Source organism: Mesoplodon mirus (assembly GCF_964341445.2).
Source record: "Mesoplodon mirus genome assembly, chromosome: 4".
NCBI classification, from domain to species: Eukaryota; Metazoa; Chordata; class Mammalia; order Artiodactyla; family Ziphiidae; genus Mesoplodon; species Mesoplodon mirus.
In genome coordinates this window covers 85,052,359-85,066,546 of record NC_138979.1, presented here as the reverse complement: position 1 = coordinate 85,066,546, position 14,188 = coordinate 85,052,359, and the positions used below count along the sequence as shown (strand labels likewise).

Sequence of the window (14,188 nt, the reverse complement as noted above, 5' to 3'; positions counted from 1 at the left end):
GTAAAGATTGAGTAGTATAATATATGTAAATCCCCAGCAAGGCAACAAACATGAATTAGACTAGCAATGAAAGATTTGTCTGTTTGTTTTTTCCCTTTTTAACTGATTTAGTTTACATGAAGTAAAGTACACAGATCTTAAATGTACAGCTTAACGAGTTTAAGCAAATTCATCTGGGTACACCTGTGTGACAACTCCCTGGATCAATATGTAGAACAGTTCCAGCACCCCAGAAAGTCCTTATGTGTCCCCACACAATCACTATGTCTCCAAAAAATTACTTTTTCAAGCTTGAGCAGCAGAATTAGCAATAAAGCTTTGACTTAAACAATATCATCAGGATATTTCATTTTCAAAAATATTCTTATCCCATCCCCTTGGCATGCTCTTTGAGTTGCTCTTCTAGAAAGGGCAATGGTTTTGCCCTGATTCGTTCATACTCTCCTACTCTGGCCCTCTGATTAAATGGCACTGTATAGTGAGATTTGTGGAAGGGGAGAGCTTTGTTGAAGCCGTAGCAGAGCAGATGGTGTCCCACCCCTCCCACCGTCACTATAAGCAACACACTCTAACCACTGAACTCACCATACAATGAATGAAGCTATAGTTGGCACCATAGGGACACCCATGAGAACAATTCCAGGAAGTCTATGACCCTCCAATTGTCTGCTATGCCCACAATGCTCTCGCTAAAAAGTGATCATAAAAAATCCTTGCCTGTAAGTAGGTTTGTTTTCTGTCATTTGACTCTGTCACCCAGACCACAACTGACGAGTTTAGGATTCTACACTCTGGCCAAAGGCAGATATAAAGAGAAAGACCTGAGTAAGGCCAGGAGCTCAGGCACATCCTGGACTGCTCATTTTCCCACTAGGAGATTCCTAATCAGGTCTTCCCTCCTGGATCCTTGGAACTTGATAAATGAAGAGAATAAATAATAAAAGCGGGAGCTGTAGGAAGAAGAAGCTGAGATAGCAAACAAGAAAGAGAAGGAGGCTGAGGAGGAATCTTAACATGCCTGCCCTTCCCTTCTCCATACCAAACAGCTCCACTTGTATTTGTTATATGTTGGGCTTCCTTGAAATATTTCACGTACCAAAAAAAATGACTTACCACTCACCACGTCCCAAAAAGGGAAAACTTCGAAAATGTCTCCTGGGAGGGGGATACAAAACAGGGCTGAGCCATACTGAGTATGGCCCCTGCAGCTTTCCTTACTTGCTCACGCACTTGGATGGCTTTGCGAAGATTTCCAGACTCAAACTTGGAGAAGAACCGTAAGCAGTCAGAAGTGGTGTCTTGCAAAGGCCTGTAATGAAATAGAGAACCTTTGAACATAGGACTTATTGCTATTCTTGGGCACAGTTTAGCATTTCTTAGAGATAAGCTTTCTCTTACAGATCTTTAACCCGAATTTTCACTGTGCTGATTTTAGGAGAAGGAATGGATTATTAACTTAAAATATTCTTATGCTCGTGCCATTAAAAGGATATTCTATACTCCCACCCCCCTCATTCCACTGATGTTCAAGACCACCTACCAATGCTCATCTAGACTGAAGACAACTTTATTTATAATATCGCTTGGCTGGATGAGCCTCCGGACATCCTCAAATATTTTGATCCTGGAAAGGAAAATTGAAAACATTTTAAGGGTTGGCCCTCACTCCTTACCCCATTCATCCTATGGTCATGTGGGAAGGGCCTTGGGACTCATCAGAGAATTATGAAAGAAAAATGTAATCATGATCCAACCTTGAGCTGAATGAGTACAAAAAGCACCACCCCTCCTTCCTTTTCTTCTTTATCAAAAAATAAAACTACACTGAACAGTAGGAATGTAGGAAGCAGTGATGTCAGATTTTCATTTTAGGAGGATTCTCTACTCAAAGGAGTTTTGTCAAGAGCATTTGGGCTGAGGGACTTTGAAGCCTCTGGTTGTGTGAATAAGAGGGCCCTCTGCACTAAGACACTTTTGAAGGAGACATTAGGATTGCTGATGGTCTGGGAGGCTCCAATAAGCCTTTGAATTCTTGTGTCATTTATAGTCCTTGGTTCTGTTTGCTCCAGAAGACTATGGTCAATCTTCTCTCTGAGAAACACCAATATCTGGGAGACTTAAGTAAGAGGGAGGAAGGATACCTAAGGGATATTTCAGATTCCCTCCTTGAATTTCTGATCCAGCTCTCTGGGGCGGGGAGGGGTAGGAGAAGGGGGAGGGAAGGTCAAAATGAGGCCTAGACTCAGGGGAAAGATGTCCTGTCCAGTGGGGAGCTGTTGCTGGGCCAGCCCCTGTGGTGTGTCTCTCAGGAACTTGAGCATGGAGATAAGGTCAGAGGGGTGAGGTCAGAGATGTCAGCCAGGAGACCAAGTGGAAGCAGTTCTTGGGGTCCACCATCAATTTGCTGATGAACTTGCTAACAGTTAAGAAAACTTACTGCTATGCACACTTTGCTCCATAGACTTAGTGTATGCATACTTAGTATATTTTCTGGGAAAACCGTTTTCTCCTTGAGTTCAGTAATTTTCTTTTTAATCTCGTTATGCCTATCCAAAGGCAAAGCTCCATTTCATGCATCCTGGGAATAATCCATCACACAACATTTCTTCCCTGCAGGATGCATTTTTTTTCCCTTACAATCCTTAGTGATGCAGCAAAACTATTCCCCAAGCCAAGTCAGGTTCTATAAGGTTGGGACTGTGGGATGGAGGTCCACCACCTCCTCTCATTAACAAGAGATCAGATTCCAATGTGCAGTAAATGAGAAAAGTGATCCCAAATAATCCATACTTGTTTATTCCTGAGAACCTTCCCTTAAGGAATGATCCCAGTATTTGGAGAAACTGGATAATCTTTCCCTTTTGTAGGATTTGCAATGGATTCGGGGTAAGGGGTTGCATTAGAATCGTCTAAGAAATTCTTTTTGTGGAAACACATGTCTACCACCACCCTACTCTTGGCTCTGAAATGTCCTAGTAGGGAGGCAAGCTTGTATATTTGGCGAAAATATCCTTAAGGTTTTTTTTTTTGTTTATTTTTTTTTGTTTTTTTTTTTGGTGGGGGCGGTATGCGGGCCTCTCACTGTTGTGGCCTCTCCCATTGCGGAGCACAGGCTCCAGACGTGCAGGCCCAGCGGCCATGGCTCACGGGCCCAGCCACTCTGCAGCATGTGGGATCTTCCCGGACCGGGGCATGAACTCGTGTCCCCTGCATCGGCAGGCAGACTCTCAACCGCTGCGCCACCGGGGAAGCCCTCCTTAAGGCTTTTAACATGCTGCTGACTAATGCTCACTTTCCTGAAGATAACAGAATTATCTGTACAAACCATTCCACCTACAAAAATACTAAAGAAGAAAAAATATATATAGCTCCCAAGTTAGTAGCACCATCACCTTTGGACTCCACATTTACGTTCCAACACGGACTGGGCAGAGAGAGGTGGACAATGCCCCCAGAAATCAGGAAATGCCATCATTGTGAAGTCAGACACAGATCTAGTTCTTCTAGCTTTGGCCATACAAAGATAGGGGTCATGGAAGGCGATATGCGTCCGATGTGTCTGCAGGAGCTTATCTATTAATTCAGTAGCTTCTCTAGGTCTAGTGGAATTGGAAAAGGAGGCACTTATCCTTGGGCAGGAAATCGCATCTATGTCCCAAGCATCCTCTTTGAAGGATGCCTGAACGTCTAAGATTTCACTTCCGGAAGAACCTATCCCAAGACCATTGGATTGTGCATTTCGGTATGGGTTCATTCCAGGTCTTTTTTGGACGTTAGATGTATGTTGGACCTCCCCATCTTCACTCTGCTCATAAGGGAGGTCTGGACAGGGACTTCTCTTTCTTGTCCCCAGGAGATTTGGTCCTTATTCAAGCAAAGCCCTTTTGGGGAGGCAGCAGTCAGAATGTGGTGGTGACTGGCATACCGAGTCTCGTCCAAGTTCAAACCACCTCCAGGTTTGGACTCCAGTTCCTTCAGGTTAAAAGTGGAAAAGAATACGTCAGTGTTTCTGTCCAAGTAGAGAATACAATCTGATCCCTGTCCTCACTCTCTGGGCACAGAGCTAAGCATAAATCCTGTGCACTGGAAAACTTTTTCCAAAGTCAGTCAAGGAAAGACTAAGCTTCAAGAGTCAAAGAAATGGCAGAATCCTAGAAACGCACACTTGGAAGGGGCATTTGGTGGGTCTAGTATGAGTCTATGCAGTACATGAAAGCCTCCTACGACACCCCCAAACATTTACAGCCTGGATGAATGACTCATTTACAGAAACTTCCCTGTATCCCAAGGTGGTTCCTTTTATTTGAGGATCATTCTCATTGTTTAAGAAAAATTCTTTTTTACTCGGAATTAAAATTTCCTTCCCTGAAACTTTTACCCACCGATGCCTTTCTGCTTTCTAGAGTGAAATACAATGTCAGCTCCCTTCTATAAGTGACTTAGCGTGTACCCTTAGATATGGCCAAATTCATGGTTTATTAAGAATCATAAGAAAATAATGGAGGTCCAAAAGCAGGTCTAAATTTTGGTGGGAGCAACAGCAGAAGAAGCAACAGCAACCAGCCACTGGATTAACATGACCAGGTATAAGGTGCTTGATTTGTTTCTGCTAACAAAGAAATCCTAGAATCAGGCTGGTCACCTTCAGAAAGCCATCTCATACAACCATCCCACTCTCACAAGAGAATGATTAAATCACCATGAATTTTCACTTGCTTTCCCAGGACATGAGAGTAAGGCACCTTGCCCACCAGACAACAGGCAGCAATGTGAACCTTCATCCTACTTCCTTCCGAGGTGATGGGTGTCAGATTGTATTGATAGGACCCTTGCATGCATCCTATCTCTGCCACCTTCTCATATCTTTGTTTAGCCTTTTACTTCCCTCTCAGAAAGATCCCAGAAGCAGAATGATAAAGATGAGCAATGTTTTCCATCTGGAGGCCAGTTTGGATTCCCAGGGTCTGCAAGGAACCCATTAGCATCACCGAGGAGTAGAACCACGGCATACATTCTACCTCAAAACTGCAGGAGAGCTCAAAACACATCGCCTCATATTGCATCAGTTCCTCTTCAGGTCGATCAAGACCAGGTTTGGAGCTCAGCTTGTTCACATCTGTTTCCAAGTCATCATCCTACAATGGCACATTCAAAAAATATGTTACAATCAGGAGAACCATCCTGAGAAATATCGAGACAAGCTACATATGGGACTTTTCAGAATCCTGGGACACGGTTTCCTTGCCTCCAAGTTATAGTGCTAGCCTAGTCAAGGATAATTTAATATGTAAGGTTGTATTTTTAAATACTAAGAAAGATGATAGTTTTTCTCAGTGTTCATGTTAGTATTTATCAGCCTTCATCATAAATAATTTATGTAAAATGAGATGAACTATGTAAACAATGAAGCACAATACCAAAGAATTGTTTTTATCTCATCACCACTGTCTTTGACATAACTGTAATTGTCGTACCTATTCATCTATCTCCCTATTTAGGTCACTCTTTTCACAAACGTTTAATGAGCCCCTACTATGAGTGGGCACTCTCCTAGGTACTAAAGACTCATTGGTAATTGAACAGACCAAGGTCCATGATTCCATAGAACTTGCCTTCTAGTGAGAAAAGGAAGACAGTAAGAAAGCAAACAAATGAGCAAGGTAACTTCGAACAGTGATAAATGTCATGGGAAGAATGAGAGGTGGTGAAGTGATTGTGAGTGAGGCTGGGGTACAAAGAAGCTAAGGAGGTCACTTTTTATTTTATTTTTTTTTTGCGGTACGCAGGCCTCTCACTGTTGTGGCCTCTCCAATTGCGGAGCACAGGCTCCGGACGCACGGACTCAGTGGCCATGGTTCACGGGCCCAGCTGCTCCGTGGCATATGGAATCTTCCTGGACCAGGGCACGAACCTGTGTCCCCTGCATCGGCAGGCGGACTCTCAACCACTGAGCCACCAGGGAAGCCCGGAGGACACATTTTAACAATAACGGCTAAAAAGGCAAAGACTTGGGGGAAGAAATTACTAACAGAAAAAGAAAAAAATAGAGCAACTTAAATTTGCTTACAGAAAGAAGGTGGCTGAATGTATATACTCATATACACGAATTCATACATATAACTGAATCACTGTTGTATAGCAGAAATTAACACATTATAAATCAATTATACTTCAATAAAATAAATTTAAAATTTTTTTTTAAAAAATAGAAAGTGGCTGAAGCATAAAGAATAAGAGGAAGACTGCAGGAGTCAAAATTCCATACGCAGGTATGATGCTGAGCCTTCCAGGCTCTGGGGAGGAGGTCGTAACCTCCTACTATACCTGTATCCCTTTGTACATTTAAAAGTTTACCGAGTCACCATCAGCCTTTTCTTCATTGGGATGAATAATACCAGACCTTTTATTTCTTCTTCTAGATCATCATTTCATAATAGATTAACAGTGACGGTGACTCTCCTCCAAACACTTCTGTATTTTTCAAATGTTATAGAATGTTACAGAGAAAGGACATAGTTCAATCTCTTCATCTTTCTGTGCCTCTCCCAGATCAAGTTTCCCTAATAAAATGGGGGGGGGGAATCCACCCTATATTTTAGGAATCTATTTTGTTAGTTAAGGAAAAACCTGATAGTCCTGAAAGCCTGGCTTATTATTCCTGAAATCAAATAAATGTGGAAAATAAATGTTATATTCCTGGGTTTCCCTGGTGGCGCAGTGGTTAAGAATCTGCCTGCCAGTGCAGGGGACATGGCTTTGAGCCCTGGTCCGGGAATATACCACATGCCCCGGAGCAACTAAGTCTGTGCGCCACAACTACTGAGCCTGTGCCCTAGAGCCTGTGAGCCACAGCTACTGAAGCCCACGCACCTAGAACCCGTGCTCCTCAACAAGAGAAGCCACCACAATGAGAAGCTCGTGCACCACAACGAAGAGTAGCCCCCGCTCACCGCAACTAGAGAAAGCCCGCACACAGCAACGAAGACCCAATGCAGCCAAAAAAATAAATAAATAAGAGGGTTAACATAAATTTTTTTTAAAATCATTTTAAAAAATGTTATATTCCTGATTCAGGGGAAAAAGTGCAATATTCCATCCATCTTCTGCAATTTTTCTCCAAGCTTTAAATTAAAAGAAATATAGATCCCATGAGGTTGATATAAGGATATTTTCAGATACAGTGCATACCAGGCCCAAACTCCTTAGCCTGGTATTGGAGATCCCAACACTTATCCTTTCCAGCTTCATCTGTCAGATCTTCCTTCCCTTCACCATCTCTGCTACAGCCTCAGCCATGCCCCAAGGTGGCACCAATAGAAATGCAACCTGGCAGGCCTTGAGAAGCATCTCCCCACCAGCAAGTAAGGTTGGTACGTCTGGAATGAGGAGCGTCAGGTAACCCATGAGCTTCAGCCTATCTAGGTGCCCTACTCAGCCTTAGAGCAGGTGTTAGCAAACTATAGACCACTGCTTGTTTTTGGAAATAAAGTTTTATCGGATCACAGTCATGCCCATTCATTTATATACTGCCTGTGATGGCTTTCTCAGTATTAACAGCAAAGTGGAGTACTTGTAACAGAGATCATCTCTGGTCCTCAAAGTTTGAACCTTGGCCTCTGAATCTCCAGGCACTCAAGCAGGTTGTCAACTACTTCTGTATTTTATAAACACCCTTTATAAATACGCTTATATTTATTTAGGAGTGGACCAGCTTCTCTGTCCTCTCAGCAACCCAGAGAAGCTTCATCATTTAGGATTTTGGTACCCATCTAACCCAGATAACTCCCTCCCTCCTCAGGTTCGACCCTTCCAATATTGACTTTCCCCAGCCTTAGATTTGAGTTCAACACCCTTTTGAAGGTGCCGATTCAAACTCTGGTAGAGACAATCCCCAAGTTTACTAGACTGAATTCTTTGAAGATAAAAACTATGTCTTATTTGCTTTTGTATCATATTAACATCCCTAAGATCTTAGCATGCTGCCTCACATATGGATCATATCCAAGAAAATACCTGAAAGAAATAAAAAGTTTAAGAGGAGGAAAGGAGGGAAGAAAGCAAGGAAGAGCTTGAATTCACCCTTTCTGTCCTCCTCGTCTTCAGAGTCTGTCCAAATCTAATGTCTGTGTTCCTTAAGAAAACAAACAAACAAACATGGCTAACCTCTAGTCTATATTCGTTATAAGTTTCTCTTTCCTTATGATGACATTCACAGTTTTCAATCAAAGAACAGCACCCAACTATACACTCTCAAGACGCTTTACAGATATAAGTTCCTTTTAATCATTCTTTCTAAGAGGCTTCTCCCAATTGTTAACTAAGATTTTCAAAGGAAAAGGCCACAAGTTAAAGGCCTGCATCCATTCTCTGACCAGAAATAAATACTCTTGGCTTCTTGCCCACATAACTTGCAGCAAATGCTGTTGGGTTCTCCAAGGGAAAACCCGGTTCCCTGTCTCCTGCTACACCCCAGAATCAAGCCCTTACTCTGATGTTCCTCTGTTTCTCTATAAGGCATGCTCGCACACTTACTTCTCACCTTCTCCTCAGCTCGAAGGCTCTTGACGAATTATTTCCAGGCCCTCACTTATTTGTCTTATGCTTCCTTCCCAGCTGGATTGATTTATTTGTTTAGATTCCTCTCCACCCCAACCCACCATCATCTGCAGAGTGGGGGTAAGGAGACGGTCTGAAAGCTCTCCCCCGACCCCATGCTGTGTGAAGTCGAGCACCAGCCTGCAGCTTGTCCCTCCACATCAGATACAAGAGGTGACTGATGCTACACATCAAACATTCAGCTATCAAAGAGCCAGCAAGAGGGGTGGGAAAGTGGCATTGATGAATGACTGCAGCAGCCCAGTATTATTCAAATAATTCAGCAAGTTCTCCACAGGCCTGCATCGGCAAGTCACAGCAAAGAGCCAATTTGCTACTGATGACTTCAGAAATGATTCTATTTATCAACAAAACCCTGAGCACACCAGAATAGCAACAGCAGCCTTAACCTAGAGACCTGGCTAAGAGGTAGTCCCTCTATGTCTGCTACTACCATTAGCAAGGTGAGTGAGAGAACGCAAAAAGTCTCTTTCTCCCTAGGCAGATGTGTAGATGGAATGGTATGTAAAAAGAAAGGAAGAGAGGGAGGGGGAGAGGAGGATGGATGGATGGATAGTAGATAGATAGACAAGTAGATAGATAGATAGATAGATTTTTTAATCCAGATTTCATCTCCAGGAATGTCATAAAAGGTAGCATTTACTTCTCAGTCTTATTTTGCAGATGTCAAAACTAAGGAACTATAACTTGAAGGGACTTGTCCAAGTCGATGTCCACCAACAGAGATGGGGACAGAATTATAACTCGTAGATAAATTATCATTATTCTAGAGCAGTGGTTCTTAACCACAGGGTGATTTTTGCCCCGCAGGGATATTTGGCAAGTCCCAGAGACAGTTTTGATTCATGACTGGGGGGCAAAGGGGTGGATGTCACCAGCATCTTGTGGATTGAGGTCAGGAGTGCTGCTAAACATCGTATAATGCACAGGACAACCCCCCATGACAAAGAATTATCCAGCCAGAATGCCAAGGTTTAGAAACCTTTTTCTAGAAATGCTGTCAGTAAACTATGCCCCACTGTCTGCTTTTGTGGAACACAGTCATGCCCTATTGTTTACACATTGTCTATGGTTGCTTTTGTGCTACACCAGCAAAGTTGAGTTGTTGTGACAGAAACTGTATCGTCCACAAAGCGTAGAGTAATGATTATCTGACCTTTCATAGAGAGTTGGCTGATCTCCATTCTATAGCATAGGTTATTATTGATAGAGACTAAAAGGCACTACTTCCTTGCTGGCCAGGATACGTGCCATACAACCCAAAGGAGCACAGTTCACATACTCCAAGGTAAATGGAATTGTACAATGCAGTGGTCCTGTGTATAGATTGGGTAGATGAGAAGAGTGACTTACAAAGACAGTGGAGATCTACTAGAAAAAGTTTCCTAGGAAGTCTTTCCATGGTCTCTTAGCCTGAATATCCTTCACATTCATTAAATACACCAACCCTAAATGTCTACCTCAGGCTTATCCTGATGGAATATTAGTGCCTTGATAATAGATAGCCTCTGACTTGACGATGGGATTGTACTGGGCCTACCAAGACAAAAATGACAACTTGGAGATCAGTAGCCATCATTTAGTGAGCATCAGTATCTGCCAGGACTTAAAGTGGAAACGCAAAAGTCCATCCTTAAAATTTACCCTGGGCGGGACTTCCCTGGTGGCACAGTGGTTAAGAAACTGCCTGCCAATCCAAAGGACATGGCCCGGGAAGATCTCACATGCCGTGGAGCAACTAAGCCCATGCACCACAACTACTGAGCCTGCACTCTAGAACCCACGAGCCACAACAACCTAGCCTGCATGTCACAATTACTGAAGCTCGTGTGCCTAGAGCCCATGCTCTGCAATGAGAAGCCACTGCAATGATAAGTCCATGCACCTCAATGAAGAGTAGCCCCCGCTCACTGCAATTAGAGAAAGCCCAAGGGCAGCAACAAAGACCCAAAGTAACCATAAATAAATAAATTAATTAATTTAAAATTCTGAAAAAAATTTTACCCTGGGCTTAGCTGAACATAGAAAGGGACATTTTCCTTTGTAGAATTATGAATGTAGAGATCATTAGAAGCAAGGGCTAGTGTACCTACTTCCTCTTTCACATCTTCTGAATCTGAGTCTTTGTCCTCTTCTTCGTCTCCATCATCTTCAAAATCTTCTGAGTGGGAAAAAAAAAAAACAGAGGTGAAAAGGATGAGGCTTCCCCTTTGCCTTGGATTGAGATTCTCGCTACCCAATGCTTAGTACTTCCCACAGGTAAGGGGCCATTATTAAGTGTACAGGATCCCAAAACACGCTTACACTTATCATATGTGTAAATCATGAGCACATAGGTACGTGAGAGCACTATATCATGATGTCTAAACTGCTGTCCCACACTGAATGCAAAATGAGTGCAGAATAAAATGACACATGAATACCATTCTGGCTTCCTTCACCCAATATAGAAGTATTTATGCAACTACTATGTAGAAGTATTTATGCAACTAATGTTGCCAGAGTTTAGTGATCACATAGATGTCAAAGCTGTTGTAATGTAGACAGCACTTTGATTGATTCCCTAATTTTAATACGAAGGAACTGATTTAAAACAAAAGTCCACAGAAAGCACGCAGTGTCATTGTGACAAGATGATGCCTGTGGAAAATCTGTTCCCTGGAAGGAGGACAAGGTTGAAAAGCACTAGTATCTTCTGACAACAAAACCTTCTCGGAGATTGGATAATCATACTTTCAAGTATTCTAAAATGACTTGCATGGGGTGGCAAAACAGCAAAAGTTTGATTTCAATTTCATCCTGAGGGCAAATTAATTCCAGAACCAGTCTGTATGGTGGAGGGACTCCATCATGGGATTGCAAATAGATTTTTTAAAATCAGCTGAGATGACTCTACAGGCATTCCATAGCTACCAGGCAAAGTGCCAACAGTTAATAATTAAGGACAAAATTAATAAGCTTGGTATTATGAAAAACTAGCTTTCTCATACATGTCTCTAATTACTTATTAGATAATCACCGTTGATCTGTTAAAAAAATTGATTCTACTTTCATCCACATTCCTCTGAAATAGTATCCAAATGCAAAAGTTCATCATAAAGCTCATAACTATGAGCAAAATAAGTACAGAACTACCCACATACTTTATCTTCAGTTAGAACACGTGGAGGTTCAGAGGTGGTGCTCCCAGGGACTGGGAAGGAATAAGCACTGCTGGCTGTGACCAAGGGAAGTGGACTCTTAGGGTAGCATTGCCTCAGGATCTGAAGCACAAGGGAGATGAGAGACTCCAGACTTTTGTCATCCAGGCAGTTCTGAACAAAGAGAAGATCATATCAGACACTGACATCTTGTGTGGAGTCCCTTTGCTATAATGTTATTTTAAGTAATGGATTACACGCAGCCTAAATGGACAGTAATAGCCTTAATGTAGAACTTCTAATCTGAACATTCTAATGTAGAATTTTGTCTAACACAGGATCTGCTTTGGTCCAGTGTGTAATCTGCATTTTTATTTCTCTTTTACAGCTAATATATTACTGGAATGAATGTAGTCTGAAAATAGACTTCAGAGACTTTCAAGGGATGCTGCACCTAAGGTAAAACATGGTCCAGAATAGCTGAGGGAAGAGGAGGTAATGGCATCTTCCTTCAACCATCCATGTGTTGTTGTGAATTATTGCCTAAATTAGAGAATGAGTAGCTGAATTGATAGAAGTCTTACTTTTCTCTTTTCGCTATGATCTGAAGAGAAAAATATCAAGGAAAAAGATAAAATATGAAATCAGAAGGAAGACTAAGAGAATCCCAAGTACTGAAATCAAATAACATGCTTCTTCTCAAAGCCCACAGTAGTGATCTCTCTTGGTATCTACACAAAGCAAAGAAAAATTGGGTTTGCAGATGTAACATTTTGATACTGATGGAACATGACAAGACCCTTCTTTTCAGACACTGTGAAAAATGTAAGAACAAGTTTACTAAATTGAGAGACAGAGAGTTGGGAGTAGTCAGTATGTCTTTGGCAAAAATATGGCCATTTTCTGCAGTCCCTTAGTAAATGTTTTGTCTACTGACTTGATACAGAAAGTTGACTAATGTAAGCCTCCAGTTTGGTATTCTTAAGGGGTCTCCATTAAGCTCTAAGGCCAAGAAGTCATAGTAGGAGATATGCAGGATGCTTAGAACATACCACAGGGCAGTGACTGTCTACAATTATGCCATGCATGGTACCTCCAGGCCCACATTATGGGCTGCTCCACAGGAAAGAACATGGAGGAAAAACATTTCATAAAATTTAAGCCATGGATTCACGCTACCCAAATGACTCCAAAGTAAAAAAAAATGTAAGCCAACTTTCAAAACAGAAATTTCTTAATAAAATCAACAATGCTATTTCCGAGGAGGAGCTTCAAGATGGTGGAAGAGTAAGACGCGGAGATCACCTTCCTCCCCACAAATACATCAAAAATACATCTACACGTGGAACAGCTCACACAGAACACCTACTGAATGCTGGCAGAAGAACTCAGACCTCCCAAAAGGCAAGAAACTCCCCACGTACCTGGGTAGGGCAAAAGAATAAAGAAAACAGAAGAATAGGGACGGGACCTGCACCAGTGGGAGGGAGCTGTGAAGGAGGAAAGGTTTCCACACACTAGGAAGCCCCTGCGTGGGCAGAGACTGCGGGTGGCGGAGGGGGGAAGCTTCGGAGCCACGGAGGAGAGCGCAGCAATAGGGGTGCGGAGGGCAAAGCGGAGAGATTCCCGCACAGAGGATCAGTGCCAACCAGCACTCACCAGCCTGAGAGGCTTGTCTGCTCCTCTGCTGGGGTGGACGGGGGCTGTGAGCTGAAGCTCCGGCTTCGGAGGTCAGATCCCAGGGAGAGGACTGGGGTTCGTTGCATGAACAGCCTGAATGGGCCTAGTGTGCCACAGCTAGCTGGGAGGGAATCAGGGAAAATGTCTGGAGCTGCCAAAGACGCAAGAGACTTTTTCTTGCCTCTTTGTTTCCCGGTGCGCAAGGAGGGGGGATTAAGAGCGCTGCTTAAAGGAGCTCCATAGACGGGTGCGAGCCACGGCTAACAGCACAGACACCAGAGACGGACTTGAGATGCTAAGGCTGCTGCTGCCACCACCAAGAAGCCTGTGTGCGAGCACAGGTCACTCTCCACACCTCCCCTCCTGGGAGCCTGTGCAGCCCGCCACTGCCAGTGTCCCGTGATCCAGGGACAACTTCCCCGAGAGAACGCACAGCGTGCCTCAGGCTGGTGCAACGTCATGCCAGCCTCTGCTGTCGCAGGCTCGCCCCTCACTCCGTACCCTTCCCTCCCACCCTGGCCGGAGTGAGCCAGAGCCCCCAAATCAGCTGCTCCTTTAACCCTGTCCTGTCTGAGCGAAGAAAATATGCCCTCAGGCGACCTACACACAGAGGCGGGGACAAATCCAAAGCTGAAGCCTGGGAGCTGTGCGAAAAAGAAGAGAAAGGGAAATCTCTCCCAGCAGCCTCAGCATCAGCAGATTAAATATCCACAATCAACTTGATGTACCCTGCATCTCTGGAATACCTGAAT

The 14,188-nt window shown here is 43.3% G+C and overlaps 2 protein-coding genes across 2 annotated transcripts in view; both read right to left on the bottom strand.

Moving 5' to 3' along the window:
- Positions 1-14,188, bottom strand: part of LOC309802864 (uncharacterized protein) — a gene marked incomplete at its 5' end in the record, with an annotated part of 129,895 nt that overhangs the window by 83,599 nt on the left and 32,108 nt on the right. The window contains 2 exon segments of the mRNA XM_082618746.1: positions 10,710-10,775; positions 11,757-11,930. Of these exon segments, the coding sequence (XP_082474872.1) occupies positions 10,710-10,775; positions 11,757-11,930 (240 nt within the window).
- LOC309802254 (uncharacterized protein) lies at positions 1,117-10,756 on the bottom strand (the record flags this gene model as incomplete). Its single annotated transcript, XM_082617684.1, has 5 exons — positions 10,706-10,756; positions 5,019-5,135; positions 3,926-3,972; positions 1,541-1,624; positions 1,117-1,309 (listed from the first exon to the last, which is right to left on the bottom strand). Exons 2-5 carry the CDS (start codon positions 5,061-5,063, stop codon positions 1,117-1,119), a joined length of 369 nt encoding a protein of 122 aa, XP_082473810.1. The 5' UTR covers positions 5,064-5,135; positions 10,706-10,756.